This window comes from Mauremys reevesii, linkage group 15, assembly GCF_016161935.1.
Source record: "Mauremys reevesii isolate NIE-2019 linkage group 15, ASM1616193v1, whole genome shotgun sequence".
Lineage (NCBI taxonomy): Eukaryota > Metazoa > Chordata > Testudines > Geoemydidae > Mauremys > Mauremys reevesii.
The window spans coordinates 7,373,542-7,400,109 of record NC_052637.1 but is presented as its reverse complement, the minus strand read 5'-3'; the positions used below and the strand labels follow the sequence as shown (position 1 = coordinate 7,400,109).

Here is a 26,568-nt window from a genome sequence, read left to right as displayed (position 1 = left end):
TACTGGGAAGATCGTCCCTTCTTTGGGAGCCGGCGTGTCGATTATTGGAAACAATTTGTATATTTTATCCTATGATCTATTTGATTAAAACCGTGACAGAGGTGTGGTACTCACTCTCAATATGAGATATCTAAAGTAGAGCAAAGATGTGGGAAATAGATAAATTATGGCTATCACACATTGCCAGCCTTAAGCATATGGAAAATGATGTAATCAGGCTCCCCAAAATCATATTTGTCTTGATCTTTTGTAATATTAGTTATTTTTTTTTCTGGTTTCTGAGCTTTCTGGATGTACTTGTTTCCAGTCTTCAAACTTTTCTACACAAACATGAAGGCTGGAAATGTATCTGTAATATAATCTGATCTCCCTCAAATCTATCCACTCCAGCAGCTGGGACTGTAAGAAAAACAGCAAGTGCAAGACTCTCAATAAAATGGGAGGGGAGAACAAGACTGACATGCTCAGCATTATACTGGTGACTGGGGTTTCTCAACCCTCTTCCATGCCTGCTCTCTAACCTCTGGGATCCTCCAGGCACACACGGACTGGCCAACCCGGCAGGAGCCACTCCCAGGGTCACAGCAGAGCCTGCCTGTCTTAGGGCAGGTCTGCACTTAAAATACTGCAGCTGCACAAACACACTGGTGCGCTGTAATGCTTAAGTAAAGAGAGAGCGGCTGCTTTCTACGTCCAACAGGGAGAGTTTCTCCCATCAGTGTAATTAATCCACCTCTGCCAGAGGCGGTAGCTATGACAAGCAGTGGAGAAGCTCTCCCATCAACGTGGTCGCTGTCTAACGCTGGAGACTTCAGTCGATGCAAGCTGCTTCACTGAGGGTGTGGATTGAGTGACATAGTTATACCAAAGTAAGATTACATTGCTGACCTGGCCTAAGTTCTGACTCAGGTCATCCATCAAAGTCCTCTGCTCTTTACTTATGAATATAACAAGCATAGTGATGTTCTACTGCACCCACCCTCCAGTTCCCTAGCTCAATGCTCCTATTTTGCTCTGTTTAGATTATTTGGATGCTGCAAATTCAAGTGAGAAAATTTACAGAATAAAGTTTATTTGATCTTCTGGTCTTGGACTTTGTTCCTTTCATTTCTTTTTGGTCTCAAGATCATACTTAAAACTGTGCCTCTGAAAGCAAATAAATGGATTTAATTAGATGTCATCTCCCCTCTACCCTTTACACAAGCCTCCAGTTTACTGAACTGCAAAGAGAGCGACTCAGATGCTACAGCGGGCCTTAAGCAACTAAGGCCTAGTCTCAGACTAGAGTTAGGTCGAAGTCAGGCAGCTTACACCGACCTAATAATGTCAGCGTCCATAGTGCAGTGTTCTTCCCACCAACATAACTGCACCTCAAGCTTGAAGTAGACTGAATAGCTCCACCTCCAGAGAGGTGTGGCGCTTCTGTCGACATAGGTCAAACAGTGGCAGTGTAGACGCTGCATTGCCTACACCAGCTAAGTGTCCTCCAGGAGGTGTCTCACAATGCCCCATTGTGACCCACTCTGGTCACTGGTTTGAACTCCACTGCCCAGCAGCCAGGTTCACAGGAACAAGCCCTCCTGTTTAAGTGTGTGTGGTGTGTGGTGGGATCAAATTCAAAACCAATGAGAAATACTTTTACACAAACCTGTAATTCAACTGTGGAACTCATTGCCACATGAGTTTTGAGGCCAGTAATTTAGCAAGATGCAAAAAGGGGATGATATTGATGATATGAATAACTAGAAACCCCAGAGTTATAATAGTTAAGTTAATGCAAATAATTTTTTGGAAGGGAATACATTGGTCAAGTTTAAAATGATCTCTAACTATTAGGGATTAGTAACACTTTTATATAATGTTTTCCTGACTAGCTCTCAAAGTGCTTTACAAATGTTGCCGGCTCAAAGAGCCCGAGGCGGAGCAACAGCAGGTTCGTTGCCGGTGTGCAAGGCCGCACAATTATCACACCAGGGTGGAGAAGCAAAACCAGGTTTATTTGAGCCCAAAGAAAGGTGCCAGGAGAAAAGCATTCTCAAATCCTGCACACCAGCGCGCAGCGGGGTCCCAGCATTTATACCCCACTTGTTTGTGTAAGCCTTTGTTCGGTTTCCCCCTCACCCTCCCTTCCCAACAGCAGTTACATTAGGCATTACATTTCAGCGTGTTAGAAAAGTTCTCATCCACAAGCTTATCTTTGGCCTTCACAGCACAAACACATACAGATTTTCCTCCCCTCTCCCCTCCTCCCGCCTTCTGCTGTTTCAAACTCCTACATTTGCAAGCTGAGATTGCTGATAGTTACATATTTTGCTTGCAGTCTGTTAGCATCTTAGGCTGGTTAAAGTTCACAGCATGTAAGAACTTTTGGTTCACTTCAGGCCCAAAGTCACAACTTTGGTTTACTTCCAGGCCTAGTGACACCAACACAAAGGTACAGAAAGGGTCTTGGCCTTAAACTTGAATCTGAGCCTGGGTTCATTCTGTGGTGTAGAAAGAAAGCTGCCAAGCCTGCTCCCGAAAAAGCAAGCCTCTATTGCAGAGGTGAGCAAACTACAGCCTCCGGGCCACATCTGTCCGTGGACCATCCCGCCCAGTCCCTGAGCTCCCGGCCAGGTAGGCTCGCCCCAGCCACTCCTGCTGTCCCTCCTCCCCCATAGCCACGCAGCCTTGCTGGCAGAACAGTTGGCTCTGTCTGGACGTCGGTGGTGGGGAGGTGTGCATGTGCGGCGGCAGCCAGGAGGTTCGGGAGGGGGGAAGTTGGGGGACAGGGAGCAGGGGCAGGTTGCATGGGGCAGAGATTCTGGGAGGGGCAGTCAGGAATCGGGAATGGGGGGTGGATAGGCATAGGAGTCCCAGGGGCCTTTCTGGTGACAGGGGTGTGGATAGGGGTTGGGGTAGTCAGGGGACAGGAACCAGGGTGGGTTGGATGGGGAGGAATCCCAGGAGGAGGTGATTAGGGGTGGGGGTGCTGGGAGGGCAGTCAGGGGACAAGGCGTGGGGAGTTGGATGGGTTGAGGGTTCAGTGGGGCGGGAAGTGGAAGGGGGCAGATGGGGCGGGGGCCAGGCTGTTTGAGGGCACAGCCTTCCCTACCCAGCCCTCCATACAGTTTCACACCCTGACGTGGTCCTCAGGCAAAAACGTTTGCCCACCCCTGCTCTAGTGGCTTCTTAGTGTATGTAATTGCTTCATTTCTTCAAGTAGCATGTTGCTTGTTTGGGGGGTTTTCCGGGTGCTGGGGGTGGCTTCCGGTGTGGGGGTGTGTTGATGCGTTTCTTTGTTTGTTTTAATTCTCCCGGAGAGCGTGATTGGCTCCCAGCTGGGCAATCTGCTTTGCAAGGCTGCTTGCTGGGTCTGGCAGGAAACGAAACTTATCCTGTTGCACGGTCTGCAGGGAGCCATGGCTGCAGCTGTGAATCCTCTGAAAAGCCTCCGAGACGAAGCTACTTGCTCCATCTGTCTGAGTTTTTTTAAGGATCCAGTATCTTTAGATTGCGGGCACAATTTCTGCCAAGCCTGCATTGCCCAGTGCTGGGCGAGACCAGACACAGACATCTCCTGCCCTCAGTGCAGAGAGACCTTCCCCCAGGGGACCCTGAGGCCGAACAGACAACTGGGGAACATGGTAGAAATAGCCAAGCAGCTGAGTGTCCCGGCAGCAGCAGGAGGTTTTTGCAACGTGCACCAGGAGCCTTTCAAACTCTTCTGTAAGCAGGACCAAGTTCTCATCTGTGTGATCTGCAGGGAATCCCAGGCTCACCGCGCTCACAGGGTGGTCCCTATAGAGGAGGCTGCCCGGGAGCACAAGGTAGGCCATGGCTGAGCAGGGAGCGGGGCCGGAAGCAGAGCCCAGGCCACAGCAGATGTGGCTGCAGTGGTGCTGGAACAGTTTTTGGAGTGGGGTGGGGGGTGCTGAGCTACACCCCTCTTACCCCTGTCCGCGCCCCCCACCGCCCCCCCGAGCTGGGGCCCGGAGCAGGGCTGTGGCTCCGGGAGGGCAGGGGGGACGTGGACAGCGGTAAGGCAGCTGAGAGCTCCCCCAGGCCAGCAGCCCGGATGCCCAAAGCAAAAGCTGGGGGTGCTTCAGCACCCTATGCACCCCTACTTCCTGCGCCTATGTGTGGCTGGCACTCCCCTGCCCCCTGGGGGCTGGCCTGAGCCCCACCATGGCCCCCTGAATTCCCCCGGGGGGCCCGCTCCACAGTTTGGGGACCACTGGTCTAACCAGTCAAGGTGGGCAAAGTGCAGGCGAGGGAGCCGAAGGCTTGGGATTCACAAAGGTACTTAAGTGCCTAAACTCCAGAGTGAGGTGCATACAGCTGGGGTTTTGGCACCTAAATGGCTCTACTGCAATCCCCAGAGCTACTGCCAAGCCCTGTAGGAGCCCAAACTCACTCAGTGCCTGTGTATTCAGGTCCAAGTTCTCTCAGTACCTGTGTTACTACCTCTAGAGGCATCTATCTGGCTGCCTATTTCCTGCCAACCCATGAGCTGGGTGAAGACAGGTGTTCTCCTGCCTCTGTCACCTGCAGGGCCTGATCTGTGGGCACCCTCACAGACAAACACAAAGGACTGGGAGGGACAGAGAGGCATGGAAGGGGCAGTGACTTAACCAAGCTCACAAAACAGCTCAGTAGCAGAACCAGGAATTAAACCCTGGCCTCTCAATACCCATCCTAGTTCTCTAGCCACTAGACCACACAGCCTCTCACCGCTCCTGTCAGGCAGGGCTTTACAATCACATTATAAACCGCTCAGCACGGCTGAGTTTTGACAGAGCCAGTGCTTGGCGTAGTGCCCAGTTTGAGCATTTCATATCTGATGACTGCTGGCTGCTTCCTGGAAGCAGCAGTAAAGTAACACATTGTCAGCAGCATTCACAATGGGTTTGTTTACTGCTACTTTCTGAAGGATGATGAATTCCTGTTTTCCTGGCTTGCTGAATGCTGGTCACTGTGCTGCTCCAGAAGCAGAGCAGGTAGTTAGGGAAGGCACAGCCCTGCATGGCACGGCCCCACCTCCACTCCCAGGCCCCCTCCTGCATCCCGCCAGCCTGCTGCATCTGGTCCCCCGTGGCCAGGTGGGAGTTAGCAGGGGGCTGGCCTGGCACACCTAGGTCTGCAGCTGAGAGCTGCACTGCCTGTTCACCCGGTGCTATGGGGCAGAGGGCCGGCTGTCACAGTGCATGGGAGGAGTGGGGCCTCAGATAGAAGGGGCTGAACTGGCAGCTAGCCTCCTGAGGCAGGGGTTCACATCCACCCATGCATGCTTTAGAGTTTTGCTTTGGGTTTATGCATCTATTTGCACCACAAATTCAATGCAACATTCTAGGGCCCATGAAGCCCAAGTAGATTGGGACCTTAAAGCGCCTGTTGGACAGAGCAATCCACTCAGGGCAGAATCAGCTGTGCTGTCTGCCACTCTTGCTTTAAGGACAAAGTGGACTGTATTAGTGCTACAATAAGATTAAAGGAAGAAAAAGGTTGATTCCCAGGACCGTGTTGAGTCTCAGTACTGGAGCACCTGGAAGTGCTCCTTTTCCCCATGCCAAACAATTGAACATAATATTTATGAACCTTGTGAGTGTGTTGGATTTTAACCAGAGTCCCTTTCTCCCAAGTGTTCATTAGGCACCAGAGTTTAATATACACTTTTTTTAAAGTATTTTAAACACTCTTACCAAAATGTCCTTCCTGTAAGTTGCTCAGCTTTCATTCTGTGACATCCAGATCTCTTCATATACTGTTCCCTCTCATTGCATGGGAGCACAACACCTATCCTAAGCTGCTGCAAAATGGATACGACTTCAACCCATTGCCCTGCAGCACTTGGAGGATTCGCTGCAGGCAAAGGGCCGTCTGGACAAAGTCCCTAAGCCTCTACATCAGGTCTGGGGCCCCCAAGGCCTCTCTGTTTCCTGGCAGCATGACACATACAGCATAGAAGTAATGCAGGGCTCAGACGCCCAGATTCTATTGAAATGGATGGGAGCTGTGCTTTTAGATCCTCTGTGGCTCTGCAACACCTCAAACCCCTCCCGGTGAATTACAGAAGAAGATCCTTGGAGCACATTTTCAAAAGCCCCAACTGACTTTAGAGCCAAAGTCTCATTTTCAAAGGAGATTTCGTCCTGAATCTCCAAAGGGACTTGGGTGTTGTGCTGCTCAGCATTGCAATGCCTAACTTTTAGGCACCTAGAAAATCACTAAGGACATAAGAACGGCTGCACTGGGTCAGACCAAAGGTCCATCTAGCCCAGTATCCTGTCTTCTGAAAGTGGCCAATGCCAGGTGTCCCAGAGGGACTGAAGAGAACAGGGCAATTATCAAAAGATCCATCCATTGTCATCTGGTCCCAGCATCTGGCAGTCAGAGGTTCAGGGATCTCTGGAGCATGGGGTTGCATCACTGACCATGGCTAATAGCTATTGATGGACCTGTCCGCCATGAACTCATCTAATTCTTTTCTGAACCCAGTTATACTTTTGGCCTTCACAGCATCCCTTGCAATGTGTTCCATGGATTGATCGTGTGTTGCGTGAAGAAGTACTGCCTTTTGTTTGTTTTTAAACCTGCAGCCTGATCATTTCCCCTGGCTCCTGTAATGTGAAGGGGTAAATAAACTTCCCTATTCAGTCTCTACACCATCCATGATTTTATAGACCTTTATCACATCCCCACCCCAATTGTCTGTTTCCAAGCTGAACTCTCCATCTTTTTAATCTCTCCTTATATGGAGGCTGTTCCTTACCCTTAATGATTTTTGTTCCTTTCGCTGTACGTTTTCCTATTCCAATCTATCTTGTTTGAAATGGGGCCAATAGAACTGTATGACGTATTCAAGATGTACCATGGATTTATATAGTGGCACTGTGATATTGTCTCTCTTATTATCTATCACTTTCCTAATGGTTCTTAAAATTCTGTTAGCTTTTATGAACAGATGTTTTCAGAGATGAGTCGAAAATCTCTTCCATGAGTGGTAAGAGCTCCTTTAGACCACATCATTTTATATCTATAGTTGGGATTATGATTTCCAATGTGCATTACTTTGCATTTATCAACAGTGAAATTCAGCTGCCATTTTGTCCGCAATGCAGCCTATGTTGCCAAAACTTACGGTTGTTCATGGTTGTGAATATTTAACCTCCCTGAGTGACAAAAGCATTCATGTGCACAGTGCTATGTCAGCAGGAGAGCTTCTCCCGCCACCCTAAGATGCTGCTGCTCGTGGAGGTAGGTTTATTATGCCGATAGGAGAGCTCTCTCCCATCGGCATAGAGCGTCTCCACTGCACGTGCTGCAGTGGCGCAGCTGTAGCGGTACAGCTGCAGAGCTGTACTTATCGACAAGCCCTTAGGCTTACTGGCCTGTAATTGACAGGATTACAATGGGAGATGCTGCTGAGAGGGGTGTATGCTAAGCCCCGCCCCCCTCAGAGTTTTGTGTAGGAATGCACCTGTCTCTGTGATCCATACCTAGGAATCCCTCTCCTGGAGTCAAGCGGCTTAGGCATCTAAGCCGTTTCTTGGATGATGGAGATCTGCACTTGTGTCACTCCACACAAAATGGCCGGGGAGGAGGCAGCAGACCTTCCTCATAATGGTTAGCCTAGGGGAAAGGTGCTCACCTGGTATGTGGGAGACCCCTGGTTAAATTTCTCCCTCTGCCTGCTGAGGAAAGGGATTTGAACTGGAATCTCCCACCTCTCAAGAGGCAATTGTGACATTGCCATGACCACTGTCTGTGGGACAGCCTGAGAGGGACATGCAATGTACATAAATGTAGCTGTGAAGACACACACCTCAGCCCCTGACCCTCCCAAACATTGTTTTTCTTGCCTCAGGATCAAATTCAACCCCGACTGAACACCCTGAAGCAAGAGAGAGAAGAACTTCTGGAGTGGAAACAGGATGGAGAGACGCAAAGTCAGGAATATCTGGTGGGTTCCCATTGTGATGGTCCAGCAGTTATATCAGTCAGGGTTGATATTTCTCTGTGTGGGGAGTGTGTCAGCTCTTGTCTATACTCTGCACTGATTTGATTTAGCTATGGCTACTTCTTCTCGGCACACCGCTGGGTGCGACCTGAAAGGTATGTGTTGCTACTCAGCACATTGAAAAGCAGGCTGTGTCCACGCTCAGTGGTGCCAACTTTCTCCGGCGCCAGTGAGTGCCCGCATGCCCTGCCTGACCCCGCCCCAGCCCCGACCCCATTCCAACCCCGTCCCCAAAGTCCCTGCCCTAACTCCGCCCCCTCCCTGCCCCTATTTGATCGCTTCCCCAAATCCCCACCCTGACCCCGCCTCTTCCTGCAGCATGCAGCGTTCCCTCTCCTCCCGCTCCCTCCCTGCCCAGCGAATCCGCTGTGTCACGGCGCAAGAGCTGGGAGGAGGAGAAGCAGAGATGCGGCGGTGCTCTCGTGGAGCAGGCAGAGGTGAGCTGGAGCAGGGGGGTGGGGCGGGGCCACGGGGAGCTGCCGGTGGGTGCTCAGCACCCACTAATTTTTTTCTGTGGATGCTCTGGCCCTGGAGCACCCATGGAGTCGGCTCCTATGTCCACGCTGTCATGTGTAGCTACATGTGTGAATAAAAGACTCCAGCAGGGGGAGGCAGCAAAGCTGCCGGAGCCTTTCCCCGCTTCTGGAGCCTTTACCTGTGGTGGGGAAAGGCTCCAGCAGTGAGGAAAGGCTCCGGCACTGGGGAAGCAGCGGGAGACTGCAGTATAGATGGGGAAGGCACTGTTTGAGCGTGTAGACAGCCATGTCCGTAGGGTTTATACCCATAGGGTTCAGGCATATTGCGACTCTACTTGCTTAAACAATGCCTCACCATCTACACTGCTATCTCTGCCCATGTTAGCAGGGGCATATAGTGTACATCCTCTACATTTGTGTACTACAAATGTACCTCAAATCACTTTTTAAAGTAATGTCTTTATACTGGTGTAAACCCCTGACATGTAAACATTGTAAACCTAATTTAATCTGACCCTAGTGTGGTGTGTAGGGTTCACCTTGTCCAGATAAATTGAGCTAAAAGGTGCTAACTATGAGCAAGACTGAAGTTAATGAAGGGGTCGGCAAGCTTTCAGAAGTGCTGTGCCGAGTCTTCATTTTATTCACTCTAATTTAAAGTTTCGCATGCTGGTAATACATTTTAACCTTTTTGGAAGGTCTCTTTCTAGAAGTCTGTAATATATAACTAAACTATTGTTGTATGTAAAGTAAATAAGGTTTAAAAATGTTTAGAAGTTTCATTTAAAATTAAATTAAGATGCAGAGCCCCCCAGACTGGTGGCCAGGACCCGGTCAGTGTGAGTGCCACTGAAAATCAGCTTGTGTGCCGCCTTCAGCACGCGTGCCATAGGTTGCCTACCCCTGCTGTAATGTATTCGATAACTCCCAGATAACCTCAGGTGCTTTGCCTCTTGTCCACACACCTTTACAGGGTGTGATCATGTTTGTCTTTGTTTATCTTCCCTCTGGGCTGATTCCTCCACTGGTTTCCATTTCAACTCTAAGCACTGATCTTATTCCCCACACATCAGTGGGTCCAAATCCAGCTACAAACACTGATTTGAAGGGATTGTTTTCAAAGGCACATATGGGTGATTAGGTGCCTAATTCACATTGACTGTCAATAGGACTTAGGTTCCCAGTGGCTGTTTTGTATCTCAGAAATCCTCCCCCTGAATCTCCATCTATAACCACCAGAAACGACTGCTTTCCTCTGCGACAATGTAATGTACAAAATACCAGATGAAACATGTAAGAGCTGGAGAAAAGCATTTGCACAGTATATGTTGTACCTGGCGTTTTGTGTAGATAACCAGCAGAACTTTCCTTCAGTTGTCTCCACAACTCTCTGCCAATGTATTCCTGATACGGAGTCAGACCCCCCCCTTCCAACCTTTCTGCTATTGGAAGACTCTAGATGTTCAGCAGAATATACTAAGCCACTCTGACCTGAAGACTCATCATTTTAGAGATATTGCGTGACATTTTTGAAAATGCCTAAGTGATTTTGGAGCCTAATGTTTACAGTTTTGCAAGTGGTTAAGGGCCAGATTCTCACAGGTATTTAGGACCTTAAAATGCAGAGAGAGGCCTAGTGAGATTTTCAAAAGCAACTAAGTAGCACCTAATACCTTCTGTAGTCAAGGGGAATTAGGAACCTAAGTGATACTGAAAATCCCTGTAGGGGCTAATATGCATCTTTGGACACTTAAATAGCTTTTAAAAGCAGCTCCTCACACATTTTTTTTTAATGGGTTTCAGCTCCTAAATGATTTTTCTGTTTCTGAAAATTTACCCTAAGTTCTGTTTTCAAAAGTCACTTTCAAAGAAACTTAGGCTCCTAAGCACCAGAAGTAACTTTGAAAATAGGAATTGGACTCCTAAGTCACCAAGGCGCTTTCAAACATGTTATTCATTCAGGCCAGCTGAATCTTCTCTCTAGTAACTATCAGGCATATTCTCCTGAAATCTCATCCGTATGTTCATAGGAGGGTGAAATGAAAAGAGGGCTCGAAGAACTGTTTCCAGACTGTCTCCCTGAGAGGCTGTTCACCTTTCTCATTTCTGAAAACCGGATGCTGAGCACTGGATCCTGCCCCGTCCCAGGCTCTGCCTCTTTCCCTCCAGGCCTCGCCCCCCACTCCTCTTCCCCCGCTCACTGTCACTTGCTGCTCTCTCCACCTCCCTCCCCCTGCCAGCTGAGCGGGGCTTTAGGGTGTGGAGGTGCTTGGGGCAGGGAGAGCCACGCTGCAGGGGTAGAAGGGTGTTTGGGGCAGGACAGGGGAGCTGCCCGTACTATTCTCCCCCAGAGCCATCCCTGAGTGCTCCTCCAGGCTCCCAGCAGCAACTGCTGCTCTTCCCAGCCCCTGGTGGTGGAAGCCAGTTACTGTGGGGAACCGGACTTGTACTGCCAGGTTCCCTTTTCGACTGCACTTCCCGGTTGAAATCTGGACATGTGGCAACCCTAGTCCCTGACCTGTCCTTTCCCTGTTTGTCCCTTCGTTACAGGGAAAGATAGAAGCTGAGAGGCAGAAGATTGTGTCTGAATTTGAGCAACTGCGGCAATTCCTGGAGGAACAAGAGCGACTCCTGCTGGCCCGGCTGGAAGAGCTGGACAAGGAAATTGTGAAGCTACAGGATGAAAATGTCACCAAACTGTCTGAGGAGATTTCCCGGCTCAGTGACTTGATCAGTGAGATAGAAGAGAAGTGTCAGCAGCCAATGAGTGAATTTCTGCAGGTGAGACAGTTAGAGACACCCAGATCCCTGCCCAGGGAAGGGAGAGATTCTGAGCGATTAACTTTGGCGTTTACTAAGTTCTTGGAGAGCTCCCACTCCACAATGGAGACTGTCAGCGTGTCCGTTAGCAAAGCGAGGGAAAACAACATTTGACATTTCTAATATTTCCAGTGTGGAAACAGTTTTGCTGTTTTAAAGGCAGATGTCGCAGGCCTTTTTGATACATCATACATAAGCCCCTTTGTTTTCAGTTTAAACCAATTTTTACCAAAAAATTCCCGGGTTTTAAAAGAAGTAGTAGTCATTTTTTTTTTTCATCCTACTTTTGTATCCTTCAAATATATAAAACATACAATACGTTGCATGAGATCTCTGTATTCCAATAATACATTAGTCAGTGTGTATATGCAAAGCTGCCTGCTGAAGTAAGAACGTATTGTTCTAGAACAGGGGTGGGCAAAGTTTATGGCCCGAGTCCCACATTGGGGTTGCAAAATTATATGGAGGGCTGGGTAGGGAAGGCTGTGCCTCCCCAAACAGCCTCGGCCACACCCCCTATCCACCTCCTCACACTTCCTACACCCTGACTGCCCCCCGAGAACCTCCAACCCTCCCTGCTCCTTGTCCCCTAACCACCACCACCTGGAATCCCCCATCCCTAACCGCCCCCCGGAACCCCACCCCCTATCCACCCCCTCTGCTCCCAGTCCCCAGACTGCCCTGACCGCAATCCACACCCTCGCCCCCTGACAGGCCCCCCAGGACTCCAACGCTTATCCAAACCCCCACCTGTTTCTTGACCACCCCCCAGAACCTCTGCCCCATCCAACCGCCCCCAGCTCCCTGTCCCCTGACTGCCCCCGGGACCTTCTGCCCCTTATCCAACCCCTCGGCCCTGGCCTCCTTACCAGGCCACTCAGAGCAGCATGTCTGGCAGCTGCGCCACGCAGCTGGAGCCAGACATGCTGCCCTGCTGCTCAGCAGGCATGCACAACACCGCTGCCCAGAGTGCTGCCTGTGTGGCGGCAGGGGAGGGGAGACAGCAGGAGAGAGGTCAGGGGCCAGCCTCCCCAGCTGGCAGCTCAGGGGCCAGATGTGGCCCGCGGGCCGTAGTTTGCCTACCACTCTTCTAGAAGCAGGGGCGGCTCTAGGAATTTGGCTGCCCCAAGCAGGGCGGCAGGCCACAGGGGGCGCGCTGCCGGGCGCCGGTCCCGTACCTCCAGGGAACCTCTTGCAGACGTGCCTGCGGAGGGCGTGCTGGTCTCACGGCTCCGGTGGAGTATCCGCGGGCATGCCTGCGGGAGATCCACCGGAGCCGCAGAACCAGCGAACCCTCCACAGTCATGCCTGCGGGAAGTCTGCTGGTCCCGCTGCTCCGGTGGACCTCCTACAGGCATGACTGCGGAAGGTCCGCCGGAGCCACCTGCCACCCTGCCGGCAAAATGACGCCTCAAGCGCACGCTTGGCGCGCTGGGGTCTGGAGCCGGCCCTGTCTAGAAGATACACACAATAAATCAACAGGCAGGCACAAAAGCTCTGTAGTGCATGTGCATCTGAACGTACTGATGAATCTCACCCACCACGTACACGTTTCAAACTGTTAAGACAATGGGTTAAAGATCTGACGCACTAAAATGGGAAGAAAATAAAAATCTGTAGCAGAATACGTTTCAGAACACAAGGAAGTATTCATAAGTGTTAAAGAAACAAAAACAGGAGCCAAGGGTGAAGTTGAGTGTATGCACTGCAAATGGGGTGGCCCAATTATCAAATGTGAATATTTATAAGCCAATAGTTCTAAGTCTACACCAGTAAACTGTTGGTTCAAATGAAAAGTTTTATTTGGGGATTACAGATCTAGTGTTTTCTTAAACTCAGAGGGGCATTGTGTTTTGAGTTCTGTTTTAGTTCTGAAGCAAACTGCAGTGATGAACGGAATTCAAAGCATTAATCTACTGAATACTTTTTTCCCGTCTTTCCATCCACCAAAACAAACCCAGATATTTACCCAGAAAAGTTAAGCTTTTTTGCACTGATTTTTCACCTGTTTTTGTTGTGGTAATAAACATTGATAAATTCTCAGGAAAAACGAACTACAATAAAAACGGAAAATGAAGGGCCCTAATGATCTGGAAGCAGTAAAAGGCACAACTCCAGTTTCTAGGAAGTGGGAGATTAGGAAAACAAAGTTCTTTGCAGGGCCTATTAAGAAACGGGAGTGAATCCAGCTTTCAGAATTGCTGACTAGAATTACATACATGGAGAAAGGCAAATACTCTGGACACAGCAGTTGCATGTGGAAGTCCGGGATTCATGTGTCTGATGAATCTGTTTGAGGAAGTGCCATTGGCACAGGCAAAATAGAATTCAGAAGGAGAAAACCCACAGTCGTGGTGCGTGCTTAGGGGTCCCAGTCCATCGAAGTCTGTGAATGGACTTTTAAAGGTGCAACTACAAAGAACTGCATGTAGAGCTCGACTAGGGACGGCAAAGTGAGTCATCCATCTCCAGAGCAGGAGTGATCCCCAGCTTGTGGCACGTGGGGCTGCACTCTTCCCCGCCCCTTTCTCTCTTCTAGGACATCAGAAGCACCTGGAGCAGGTACGTAGCTCCTTTGCACTCCCCCTTACGCATCACGATGTTGGAAGGGGATTGGACCCCCAGGGTCAGATTTTGCAGGGTATTTAGACACCTGATATGTAGCTAGGCACTTGGTGGAATTTTCCAAAGCGGCTAAGCGAGTTAGGCACCTCCCATTGCAATCAGTGGCAGTTGGGAGCCTAGCTTGGTTTAGATGCTTTTGAAAATCCCAGGACTGACCTTTTAAAAATCAGGCCTTAAGTGACTTGCCGAAGGTCATGCAGGGAGGCTGTGGCAGAGAAGGGAGTGGAACGTAGGTTTCCAGAGTCCTACAGCAACCAGGTAACTACTGGAGCATCCTTTCCCACAAGATTAGGCCCTTCTTTCTGAGGGGGCAGCTTGTGGACCCCTTACTCTCTAACTCCCATTTGAGGATCTAGGCATTTAAATACTCCAGTGAGGAAGGCATTTGACTCACCAGTGGGAGTCAGAGGCTCACAATGAGCCCACGAGAGAGCAGCCTCTGGTAGCTCATTCTCACAAAAGACAGAAAAGATTTAGAGAGTGTTTGGGGTTTTTTCCCTCTAGGTGTGAGAAGCTGAAGTTCGAGAAACCAGTGGCAGTGCCAGAGGACCTGAGAGAGAGAGTCGGCGTCTCTTCCCAAAGAAATGTTTGTCTGCAGGAGACTCTGAAGAAATTCAAAGGTAACTTAACAGTTATCTGGGTTCATGCTACAGTGATCTCCAGTTAGGATACTCACCTGGTATGTGGGAAATCCCCAGTCCCCGAGAGGGGAAGAAGGGCTTCTAACAGGGGTCTGATGTGGGCCTCCCTCTGTCTCCCGTGTTAAATATTGAGCAGGGGGACAGGCTTCTGGGTCTCCCACCTCCCAGAGGGATGCTCTAGCCACCGGGCTACAGAGACATTCTAATTAGTTCTTCCCCCCCCCCCCCCCCCCCACTGAATCTTTGATTATCCCCAGTGGAACATCTCCCACAGGAGAGCATGAGGGCACCCATGCAAAGGGAGGCACCTACCATGCTACGAACACCCTGAGAGGGCCGGGGCCTAGCACAACCCCTCACTATGGTACTTCCAGCTGGCTGGCATAAGCAGGGAGTCACCTAGCATGCTGGCTTTTGTGAATCCCATCCCAAGGCGCATCTCTGTCCCTGTTCATGGTACAGGGCGCCTGACTCAGGCTTTGTGAATCACAGTGACTGTCCAAGGGCCTAAATGTTGGATGTTGTGATGCTGAGCGTCACCTCGCCTGTTTGTGTGTGAATCCAGCCAGCCCTAAGTTTTCATGAGTCTGTTTTCCTACCAGAAAGGGAGAACCTCTCCTCTGCTCTTTTCTTTCTCCAGAGACCCTGCCCTATCAACTGAGCTTTCTGATCTCAAAGGCGGAGAAAGATGGTAAGTTTCCATGAGGATATTTTCCTACAATTATTAATTAAAATCTCAGGATTAATTTTTAGAAAAAGCTTCTGAAGGCTTTTTACTAGAGTGGTTCAGCCTGCGTCCTCGCTGCAAAGTGGGCAGATCACGAGCCCGAGTGAAAGTAGAACCCGGCTGTACCTCAGCTCCCCATCCAAGCCAACTGGCCTGGCTGGAAAGCGCCACTGAACTCAGGTGAGGGGTTTGTCTGGACAGGAAGGGCATCAGGGTTAGCAGCTATGTAAGAGCCTGCATTACCTCTGCAGTGAGGACAGACCATAATACTCTCCTCCTGTGTCTCTCTCCCCTTTTGCAGTGCAGGCCACTCTGGATCCAGATCTGGCAAATCGCTGTTCCATCATATCCACAGATGAGAGTGTGATATACAAATACCAACACACAAAATCTCTGGAGAAACAGAACAGGTTTTACCCTGCTGCCTGTGTGCTGGGCTCTAAGGGCTTCACCTCAGGGAGATGTTACTGGGAAGTGGAGGTGGGGAACAAACATCTTTGGGTTTTGGGCATTGCCAAAGAGTCTGTGACACACGAGGGAGCGATAAGCTGTACACCAGAGGAGGGGGTCTGGGCTTTGCAGAGTACAGGGAATGAGTACTGGGCCCTCACCTCCCCTAAGACTGCTCTGGACCTACATCGTAGCCCCAGTAACGTTGTGGTTTATCTGGATTATGAAGGGGAGAAAGTTACATTTTATGACGTTACATCTTCTGGCAGAGAGCCAATCTTTACTTTCACATGCTCTTTCACTGGGAAGATCGTCCCCTTCTTTGGGAGCCGGTGTGTCAAATATCGGAAACAATTTGTTGGTTATCACTATGATCTATTGGATTAAAACTGTGACGGAGGAGTGGGTATCACACTCAATATGAGATATCTAATATAGAGCAAAGATGTGGGAAATAGATAAATTATGGCTATCACACATTGCCAGCCTATGAAAATGATGTGTCAGGCTCCCCAAAATCATGTCTCTCTTAATCCTTTTCTACACAAACATGAAGGCTGGAAATGTATCTGTAATATAATCTGAGCTCCCTCAAATCTATCTACTCCAGCAGCTGGGATTGTAAGAAAAACACTGAGTGCTGCAAGACTTACAATAAATTGGTGATGAGAGAGGACAAGATTGAATTGCTCAGCATTATACTGGTGACAGGAGTTTCTCAACCCTTTTCCATGCCTGTCTCTGTAACTCTGTGATCCTCCAGGCACACACAGACTGGCCAACCAGGAGCCACTCCCAGGGTCACAGCAGAGCCTGCCTGTCTTAGGGCAGGTCTACACTTAAAATGCTGCAGCGGCACAAACACACTGGTGCTGCTGTAATACTTAAGTGAAGACGCTGCTATGCCAACAGGAGAGCTTCTCCCATCAGTGTAATTAATCCACCTCTGTAAGAGGCGGTAGCTATGGCAAGGGGAGAAGCTCTCCCGTCAACGTGCCGCTGTCTACACCGGGAGTTCTGTTGGTATGACTGTGTCACTCAAGGGTGTGGATTTTCACACCCTTGAGTGACAGTTGTACCAAAGTAAGTTTACATTGTAGACCTGGCCTAAGTTCTGACTCAATCAGGGTCATCCATCAAAGTCCTCTGCTCTTTACTTATGAATGTAACAAGCATAGTGATGTTCTGCATAGCCACCCCCCAGTTCCCTAGCTCAATGCTCCTATTTTGCTCTGTTTAGTTATTTGGATGCTGTAGATTCAGATGAGAAAATTTACAGAATAAAGTTTATTTCTATCTTCTGGTCTTGGACTTTCTTCCCTTTCATTTCTTTTTGGTCTCCAAGATCATACTTAAAACTGTGCCTCTGAAAGCCAATAAATGGATTTAATTAGATGTCATTTCCCCCCTACCCTTTACATAGGCGGCAGGTTTGTATAATTTTTGGTGGGGCCCAAAATGGTGGTGCCCCCCCGCTCCCGCCCTGTAAGCCGATATAAAATGAAGCTACAACGCGTCAGCGCCACAAGATTACAAGGGTCAATTAAAGTGGAAAGTCAGAAGCAGCACTTGCCTACTTCAATATACAGTATTATATTTTGTTGTACCTGTTGTGATGAAGTGGGAATGTTCTTAATATTTTCTCTGAATACTGTGTGGGTGCCTCAGTTTCCCCTGCAAGATGCCAACTGAAGGTGTTGGGGACAAAGAGATCAGGTGGCCTCCTTGTCCGGAAGTGACACAGAGGCCAGAGAAGGGAGTGTCAGTTTGGAGCTGGCTGGGGAAATGGGGAGAGACTCAGAACTTGGTTCTGGGCTCCCCACCCCGCAAGATGGACCTGACCGAGGGGTTCTGTTTTCTGTACCAACAAGCTCTGTTTAAACTGTGTTCCCATCATCTAATAAACCTTCTGTTTTACAGTCTGGCTGAGAGTCACGTCTGACTGCCGAGTTGGGGTGCAGGGACCTCTGGCTGCCCCAGGACCCCGCCTGGGCGGACTCACTGCGGAAAGTGCATGGTGTGGAAGGGCATGCTGAATGCTCTGAGGTCAGACCCAGGAAGGTGTAAGCTTCTTGCCCTGGAGACAGTCTGCTCAGAGAGGAGGCTCCCCCAGAGTCCTGACTGGCTTTGAAGGAGTGGTTCCAGAGCATCCCAGCATCTCCTTCCACCCCATGCACTTCTCAGAAGTCCACACAGGCACTAACACTCCCTCCTCTGGCCTTTGTCAAGAAGGCTAACATCATTTTGGGCTGTATAAGTAGGGGCATTGCCAGCAGATCGAGGGACATGATCATTCTCCTCTATTCAACATTGGTGAGGCCTCATCTAGAGTACTACGTGCAGTTTTGGGCCCCACATTGCAAGAAGGATGTGGAAAAATTGGAAAATTCAGTGGAGGGCAACAACAATGATTAGGGGGCTGGAGCACATGACTTCTGAGGAGAGGCTGAGGGAACTGGGATGGTTTAGTCTGCAGAAGAGAAGAATAAGGGAGGATTTGATAGCTGCTTTCAACTACCTGATAGGGGGTTACAAAGAGGATGGATCTAGACTGTTCTCAGTGGTAGCAGAGGACAGAACAAGGAGTAATGATCTCAAGTTGCAGTGGGGAGGTTTAGGTTGGATATTAAGAGAAACTTTTTCACTAGGAGGGTGGTGAAACACTGGAATGGGTTACCTAGGGAGGTGGTGGAATCTCCTTCCTTAGAGGTTTTTAAGGCCCGGCTTGACAAAGCTCTGGCTGGGATGATTTAGTTGGGAATTGGTCCTGCTTTGAGCATGAGGTTGGACCTTATGACCTCCTGAGGCCCCTTCCAACCCTGATATTCTATGATACTCTAAACTGACCACCAAATTTAAGTTGCGTGTTTTTCCGGTCAGGTGAGGACTCTGGGGCAGGGCTGGGGATAAGGAACTTGGGGTGCAGACAGGCTGCCCCAGGGCTAGGGCCAAAGAGGACTCCCCTCCACCCTCCCTGGCAGCAGCAAGCTCCAGGGGAGGGACCCCTCCTCTCCCCCACAGTTCACTGCACATGCTCCTAGGGTCTCTCTCAGGTCCAGAAAGCCCACTCAGCTCCCCTGTGGTGGGTACCGAGGGGGGAGGTTGCCATCACGTGTGGCCTCCCCTGCTGCCACCCCTCACCATAGCCTCACTGGGGATGGGGCTGCCCCTTGCCCAGCATGGTGCAGGAGTGGGGACTGCAGGGTGGTAGCTGGGAAGGGGCACAGTATCACAAAATTCACCTAAGCCCCAGCTGCACAGGTCTAGGAAGCTCCCCTCCCCAGTGGTGTAGCCAGGTTCTAACATCAGGGGGAGCAAACATATCCAATTACTAAAAAAGATGCCAGCCAACATATCCAATTACTAATCAGGTAGTTCTATAACAGGCTGCCCTGACCCCATCACCCCCTGAAGCACAAGGTAGGGGTAGGCACCACCATGTTGTGCAACAAACACTTGACAAAATTACTGAACTTAGTGACGGACAATGCAGGCAGGTGGGTATTTTGTCATTCAATCATTCAACCCATAAAATTGCACACATTTTGCCTCAGTGAAATTAAATATCCAGAGAATTACTGGGCCTGTGATGATGATGATGACCAGGGCTTGCTCACCTGTGGCTCCCCCTCCCTGTGCTGTGGAGGCACAGCCAGGCAGGTCTGCATCTGCAGGCAGGCACCCTGCCTCAGGTGCAGCTCCCATGGGCCCTGCTAGCTACTAGACTGGGAGCCTCCCGGCCAATGGAATGGGCTGGGCTGGGGGGGGCGGAAGGCAAAGGGGGAGATTGTAGGGAGCTTTGGAGGAGGGGAGGCAGTGGGGGAGGGGAGTGGGCTGGCACAAAGGGGAGGACTCTTTGGAGAGGAGTGACAGGGGCACAGGGGTCATTGGGAGTCTCTCGAGGGGGCAGAGGGTTGCGTGGGTCTCTGTGGGGCAGGGGGCTGTGATGGGCGGAGCCAGCTGCAACCTGAGTCTGCTCTGCAGGGGGTGTTGCTATAGTCCCCTCAGGAAGCCCCCCCCCATCCTGTGTATTTTATACCAGCCCCGGGGTGCCCATTGCTGCTCCTTTCCCCACCCACGGCTCCATCTGTCTGTCCCCACAACTCCCCCGGCTGTGTCCGTCTGTCTGTCCCCACAACCCCCCTGGCTGTGTCCTTGTGTCTGTCTGTCCCACAACCCCCAGCTGTGTCCTTGTGTCTGTCTGTCTGCCCCCCACTGTGTGTGTCTGTCCCACAACCCACAACCCCCTGGCTGTGTCTGTTTGTCCCCACCAACCCCCCTCCCCCCCCGGCTGTGTGTGTGTGTGTGTGTGTCTGGCTGCCCCCACAGCTCACAGGCTGTGTCCGTCCGTTCCCCCCACCGCGTGTGTCTGTCCCCACCAACCCCCCCTCCCCGGCTGTGTGTGTCTGGCTGCCCGCCCACAGCTCACCGTCTGTGTCTGGCTGCTGCTCACAATGCCTAGGGCTCAGCCGCTGCCTGTGGCTCGCTCCCCCTCCCTGCTGTGGAGGCGTGGCCAGGCAGCTTCGGCACAGCCCCCGGCAGCTCCCATTGGCTGGGGTTCCCAGCCAATGGGCTGGGAGTCCAGTCGCTCTTGAGGCCCCTCCCGGGAGCTGCCGCTGCAGTGAGTGAGAGCGCCGGGTGTTGCAACGCGGGAACCCCCAGCACAGGGCCTGGGGCCCAAACATTGGTGGGGCTGAGCCCAGCTCCTGGATTATTGGTGGGGCCTGGGCCCCATGGGCCCATATAACTCGCCTCTCCTGACCCTTTACACAACCTTCCAGTTTACTGAACTGCAAAGAGAGCAGCTCAGATGCACAAAGGGACTTAAACAACTAAGGCCTGGTCTATACTTCAGAGTTAGGTCAAAGTCAGGCAGCTTACACAGACCTAATAATGTCAGCATACTGCACACTACAGTGTTCCTCCCACCAACATAACTCACCTACTACGTCGACTGAATAGCTCCACCTCCAAGAGAAGTGCAGCACTTATGTCAACCTAGGTCAACACAGTGGCAGTGTAGACGCTCTGTTGCCCACACCAGCTTAAGTGGCCTCCAGGAGGTGTCCCACAATGCCCCATTGTGACCCACTCTGGTCACTAGTTTGAGCTCTGCTGCCCAGCAGCCTTGTTCACAGGAACAAGCCCCTCCTGTTTAAGGACTGGGAATTTTGAAATTCCATTTCCTGCTTGCTCTGCATGGAGAGCTCCCCTAGCAACTGCCCAGCTGAGCAGGCCGGCTCCAGGCTCCCAACGCTCTGCGGCCTGCACTGCACAGGAGGTGGTGGATCTCCTGGGTCTGGGGAGAAGAGGCTGTGCAGGCCCGGCTCCGATCCAGCCGTAGAAAGGTGGGTGTCTATGAGCAGATGGCTCAGAGCGTGGGGGAGAAGGGCTGCAAGATGCACAGATTCTTATAGAGCATTTCCCAGAGCCCCCCCAGGCCCTCCTCCAATATGCTATAAAAACTCCAGGGGGGTTGAAAATATTTACCAGCGTTCCGCTCCAGACAGCTCCAGCTGAATTTAAGCCCTGAATCCAACAATCGATCCCCTGCTCACCTGTTTCCCATTCTCATCCTCAGGGTTCCCTGCGGTGGCCCATAACTCCAACTCCTCCAGTATCCATGGGGCTTGGGGGTGGCACAGCATCACTGCAGAGGATAACGTGCAGCTCCTTGTAAAAGCAGCTTGTCTGTGGAGCCACATCAGAGTGACTGCTGGCCTCCCTCGCCTCCTCGTGCACCTGGAGTTTTTGAGGCCAGTAATTTAGCAAGATGCAAAAAAGGAATTGGATATTTGATATGAATAACTAGAAAACCCAGAGTTATAACAGTTAAGTTAATGCAAATAATGTTTTTGGAAGCAATACATTGGTCAAGGCTTAAATGATCTCTAACTATTGCGGATTAGTAAGGCTCTTATATAGCATTGTCCCTCACTAGATCTCAAAGTGCTTTACAAAGGAGACCCGGAAAGGTCTTGGCCTTAAACCTGAATCTGAGCCTGGGTTTATTCTGTGATGTAGAAAAGAAAGCTGCCAAGCCTGCTCCCAGCAAGCCTCTGTTGGCTTCTTTGTGTATGTAATTGCCTAGTCATTTCTTTAAGTAGCATCTTGCTTGTTTGGCGGCTTTTCTGGGGGGTGGGGGTGAGGAGCTTCTGGTGTGTTGTGTCTGTTGATGGGTTGTTTGTTTGTTTTTAATTTCCCGCCGGAGAGCGTGATTGGCTCCCAGCTGGGCAATCTGATTTGCAAGGCTGTTTGCTGGGTCTGGCAGGAAACGAAACTTATCCTGTTGCACGGTCTGCAGGGAGCCATGGCTGCAGCAGGGAATCCTCTGAAAAGCCTCCGAGACGAAGCTACTTGCTCCATCTGTCTGAGTTTTTTCAAGGACCCAGTGACTATAGACTGTGGGCACAATTTCTGCCAAGCCTGCATCGCCCAGTGCTGGGCGAGACCAGGCACAGACATCGCCTGTCCTCAGTGCAGAGAGACCTTCCCCCAGGGGACCCTGAGGCCGAACAGGCAACTGGGGAACATGGTAGAAATAGCCAAGCAGCTGAGTGTCCCGGCGGCAGCAGCAGCAGCAGCAGCAGGTTTGTGCCACGCGCACCAGGAGCCTTTCAAACTCTTCTGTAACCAGGACCAAGTTCTCATCTGTGTGATCTGCAGGGAGTCCCAGGCTCACCGCGCTCACAGGGTGGTCCCCATAGAGGAGGCTGCCCGGGAGCACAAGGTTAGGCCACGGCTGGGCACGGGGCTGGGAGCGGGAGCGGGGCCGTCGGGAGCCCAGGCCACAGCAGATGTCGCTGCAGTGGCGCTGGGACAGTTTTTGGAGTGGGGTGGGGGGTGCTGAGCTACACCCCTCTGACCCCTGTCCGCGCCCCCCACCGCCCCCCAGCAGGGGCCCGGAGCAGGGCCGTGGCTGGAGTGGGGACGTGGACAGCGGTAAGGCGGTTGATCGGGCCCCCGGCGGAGCACCCCGCCCCCGCCGAGCGAAAAAGAGGGACGAGGGGCACGGAAGGGGCAGTGATTTGACCAAGCTCACAAAACAGCTCAGTAGCAGAACCAGGAATGAAACCCTGGCCTCCCAATGCCCAGCCTAGTTCTCTAGCCACTAGGCCACACAGCCTCTCACCGCTCCCGTCAGGCATGGCTTTACACTCACATTATAAACCGCCCAGCACGGCTGAGTTTCGGCAGAGCCGTGCTTGCCAGTGCCCGACTTGAGCATTTCATATCTGATGACCGCTGGCTGCTCCTGGAAGCAGCAGTAACGTACCATTGTCAGCAGCGTTCTCAGTGGGTTCGTTTCCTGTTACTTTCTGAGGTATAAGATGCACTGAAAGATTTCTGCTTAAAACATGATGGTTAATCTGCTTCACTTTTTCCTCAAGGAAAAACCAGGATGATGAATTCTTGTTTTCCCTGGCTTGCTGAATGCTTCAGGAGCAGCAGAATGACCAGCCCAGTGGGGAGTCGGGGGAGGCACAGCCCTGCGTGGCCCTGCCCACCCACCACCCCCAAACCCCTCCTGATTCCCAGCAGCGAGCTGCATCTCTTCCCTCACTCGCTGGGCTGGGGCTAGTGGGCAGCTGGCCTGCAGCCCAGGACTCTGGGCACCTGGGGCTGGCGTTGTCGCTGCCTGGGGCTGGGGACGCTGAGGCCTGTGCTGCCTACCTAGTGCTCTGGGGCGGACGGACCAGCTGTCACAGTGGGGGGAGGGGGGGGGGGGCGCTGGTGAGGATGGGGCCTTGGGCAGAAGGGGCTGAACTGGCGTCTAGCCTCCCCGAACCAGTGATTCACATCCCACCCACGCATACGTCAGAGTTTTGCTTTGGGTTTATGCGTCCATTTGAACCACACACTCGATGCAACATTCTAGGGCCCATGAAGCCCAAGTGGATTGGAACCTTAAAAGGCCTGTTGGACAGAGCAATCCACTCAGGGCAGAATCCACTGTGCTGTCTGCCCCTCTCGCTTTAAGGACAAAGTGGACTGTATTAATGCCACAGTAAGATTAAAGGAAGAAAAAGGCTGATTCGCAGGACCATGCTGAGTCTCAGTACTGGAGCACCTCGGAAGTGCTCCTTTTTCCCCCATGCCAATCAAACACAATATTTATGAACCTTGTGAGTGTGTTGGATTTTTAACCAGGAGTCCCTTTCTCCCAATTTTTCATTAGGCTCCAGAGTTTAATATACACTTTTTAAAAAAAAAGTGTTTAAAACACTCTTACCAAAACTCCCTTCCCTGTAAGTGGCTCGGCTCCCTGTCATTGCATGGGAGCAGAACACCGTATCCTGTACTGCTGGAAAATGGATATGACTTTAAGCCCATTGCCCTGCAGCACTTGGCAGTTAGAGGTTTAGGGATCTCTGGAGCATGGGGTTGCATCCCTGACCATCTTGGCTAATAGCTATTGATGGACCTGTCCTCCATGAACTCATCTAATTCTTTTCTGAACCCAGTTAGACTTTTGGCCTTCACAGCATCCCTGGCAATGTGTTCCATGGATTGAGTGTGTGGTGCGTGAAGAAGTCCTTCCTTTCGTTTGTTTTTAAACCTGTTGCCTGTTAATTTCCCCTGGTTCCTGTTCTGTGAAGGGGTAAATAAACTTCCCTATTCACTCTCTACAGTGTGAATCTGTTAAACAGCACTGGTCCCAGTAGAGATCCTTGGGGGGACCTGGTATTTACCTTGCTCCGTTGTGACAACTGACCATTTATTCCTATCCTTTGTTTCCTGTATTTTAATCTTATCTCATGGATCAGTAATCGGTTATCGCTTATCCCATGACTGTTTAGTTTCCTTAAGAGACTTTAGTGTGGGACCTTGTCAAAGGCTTTCTGAAAGTCTAAGTACACTATATCCAGTGGATCATTCTTGTTGATAATAGATTGGTGAGGCATGATTTCCCTTTACAAGAGCTGTGTTGATTCTTCCCCCAACAAATCATGTTCATCTGTGTCTGACAATTTGGTTCTTTACTATAGTTTTAACCAATTTGCCTGGTACTGAAATTAGGCTTTGTCTGCAATACAGCCTATGTCGCCAAAACTTATGTCGCTCAGGCCTGTAAGGCTGAGCTCCATAGCTGGCTCCATAGCTTTTGCCGCCCCAAGCAAAAATAAATAAAAGCTGCGATCGGGAACTCCAAGGCCGCCGCTTCATTCTTCAGCGGCAATTTGGCGGTAGGTCCTTCCCTCCGAGACGGACTGAGGGACCCACCCCTGAATTGCCACCAAAGAGCCAGACGTGCCGCCCCCTTTCAGGGGCCACCCCAAGCACCTGCTTGGTGGGCTGGTGCCTGGAGCCGGCCCTGCCTCCCTGAGTGACATAAGCGTTCATGTGCACAGTGCTATGTCAGCAGGAGAACTTCTCCCGCCACCCTAAGCTTCTGCCACTCGTGGAGGTGGGTTTATTATGCTGACGGGAGAGCTCTCTCCCATCGGCATAGAGCGTCTCCACTGCGTGTGCTGCAGCAGCACAGACATATCGGTACAGCTGCAGTGCTGTACTTATCGGACAAGCCTTTGGGCTTACTGGCCTGTAATTGACAGGATTACAATGGGAGATGCTGCTGAGAGAGGTGTGTCCTAAGACCCGCCCCCTCAGAGTTTGGTGTAGGAATGTGCCTGTCTCTGTGATCCACACCTGGGAACCCCTCTCCTGGAGTCAGGCGGCTTAGGCATCTAAACTGTTTCTTGCACGATGGAGTTCTGCACTTGTGTCACTCCACACAAATCATCTGGGGAGGAGGCAGCAGACTTTCTTCATAACAGTTAGCCTGGGGGAAGGGCGCTCACCGGGTAGGCGGGAGACCCCTGGTTCAAGTTCTCCCTCTCCCTGCTGAGGGGAAGGGATTTGAACCGGAATCTCCCACCTCTCAAGAGGCAATTGTGACATTGCCATGACCACTGTCTGGGGACAGCCTGAGAGGGACATGCAATGTACATAAATGTATCTGAGGACAGACTCCTCAGCCCCCTGACCCTCCCAAACATTGTTTTTCTTGCCTCAGGAACAAATTCAAACCCTATTGAACACCCTGATGCAGGAGAGAGAAGAACTTTTGGAGTGGAAACAAGATGGAGAGATGCAAAGCCAGGAATATCTGGTAGGTGCCCATTGTTATGGTCCAGCAGTTCCGTCAGTCAGAGTTGGTATCTCTGTGTGGGAAGAGTGTCAACCCTGGTCTGTACACAGCACTGCCTGATTTAGCTATGGCTACATCTACACTGCACAGCTCTGGGGGCGACCTGCAGGGCATCTGTAGCTACACAGCACAGGCTGTGTCCCTGCCGTGGTGGGTGAATGAAAAGGCTCCGGCAGAAGAAGGCAGCAGAGCTGCTGGAGCCTTTCCCCACTTCTGGAGCCTTTATTTGTGGTGGGGAAAGGCTCGGGGGGGGGGGGGGCAGCAGGACACTATACTGCTATTTTTAGCAGTGTAGATGGGGGAGGCCCTGCTTGGGGGTGTATAGAGCCATCTCTGTAGGGTTTATACCCAGAGGGTTCAGGCATATCGTGACTCTACTGGCTTAAGCAATGCCTCACCATCTACACTGCTATTTATGCCCATGTTAGCAGAGGCATATAGTGTGCGTCCTCTACACACCACCATAACATTTGTGTAGTACAGCTGTACCTCAAATCACTTTTTAATGTAATGTCTTTATACTGGTGTAAACCCCTGACATGCAAACATTTAAACCTAATTTAATTTGACCCTAGTGTGGTGTGTAGGGTTCTCCTTGTCCAGTTAAACTGTGATAAAAGGTGCTAACTAGGAGCAAGGTCCAGTTTAGATCTAGGGTGACCAGTCATCCCGATAAA

The 26,568-nt window shown here is 51.0% G+C and overlaps 2 protein-coding genes across 4 annotated transcripts in view; both read left to right on the top strand.

Moving 5' to 3' along the window:
- Positions 1 to 3,371: 3,371 nt before the first annotated feature.
- LOC120383916 (zinc finger protein RFP-like) lies at positions 3,372 to 17,111 on the top strand. Its single transcript, XM_039502240.1, has 7 exons — positions 3,372 to 3,809; positions 7,847 to 7,942; positions 11,026 to 11,256; positions 13,835 to 13,857; positions 14,425 to 14,540; positions 15,202 to 15,252; positions 15,590 to 17,111. Exons 1-7 carry the CDS (start codon positions 3,402 to 3,404, stop codon positions 16,123 to 16,125), a joined length of 1,461 nt encoding a protein of 486 aa, XP_039358174.1. The 5' UTR covers positions 3,372 to 3,401; the 3' UTR covers positions 16,126 to 17,111.
- A 4,910-nt stretch (positions 17,112 to 22,021) lies between these two features.
- The window catches only part of LOC120383907 (zinc finger protein RFP-like), a 104,250-nt gene continuing 99,703 nt past the window's right edge, over positions 22,022 to 26,568 (top strand). For 2 of the 3 annotated variants that reach the window (XM_039502228.1, XM_039502229.1), the window contains exons 1-2: positions 22,037 to 22,468; positions 25,757 to 25,852. In XM_039502228.1, the coding sequence (XP_039358162.1) occupies positions 22,049 to 22,468; positions 25,757 to 25,852 (516 nt within the window). In that variant the 5' untranslated portion in view covers positions 22,037 to 22,048. Of the gene's footprint in view, positions 22,469 to 25,756; positions 25,853 to 26,568 lie in introns of all 3 variants that reach the window. The other variant, XM_039502230.1, reaches the window with a different exon arrangement.

Excerpts from the sequence above, each read along its gene's own strand:
- LOC120383916 (XM_039502240.1), top strand. The coding sequence starts at position 3,402 with ATGGCTGCAGCTGTGAATCCTCTGAAAAGCCTCCGAGACGAAGCTACT. Across the intron at positions 11,257-13,834 it reads CAATGAGTGAATTTCTGCAG|GACATCAGAAGCACCTGGAG; the intron begins GTGAGACAGTTA and ends TCTCTCTTCTAG. Across the intron at positions 14,541-15,201 it reads GACTCTGAAGAAATTCAAAG|AGACCCTGCCCTATCAACTG; the intron begins GTAACTTAACAG and ends TTCTTTCTCCAG.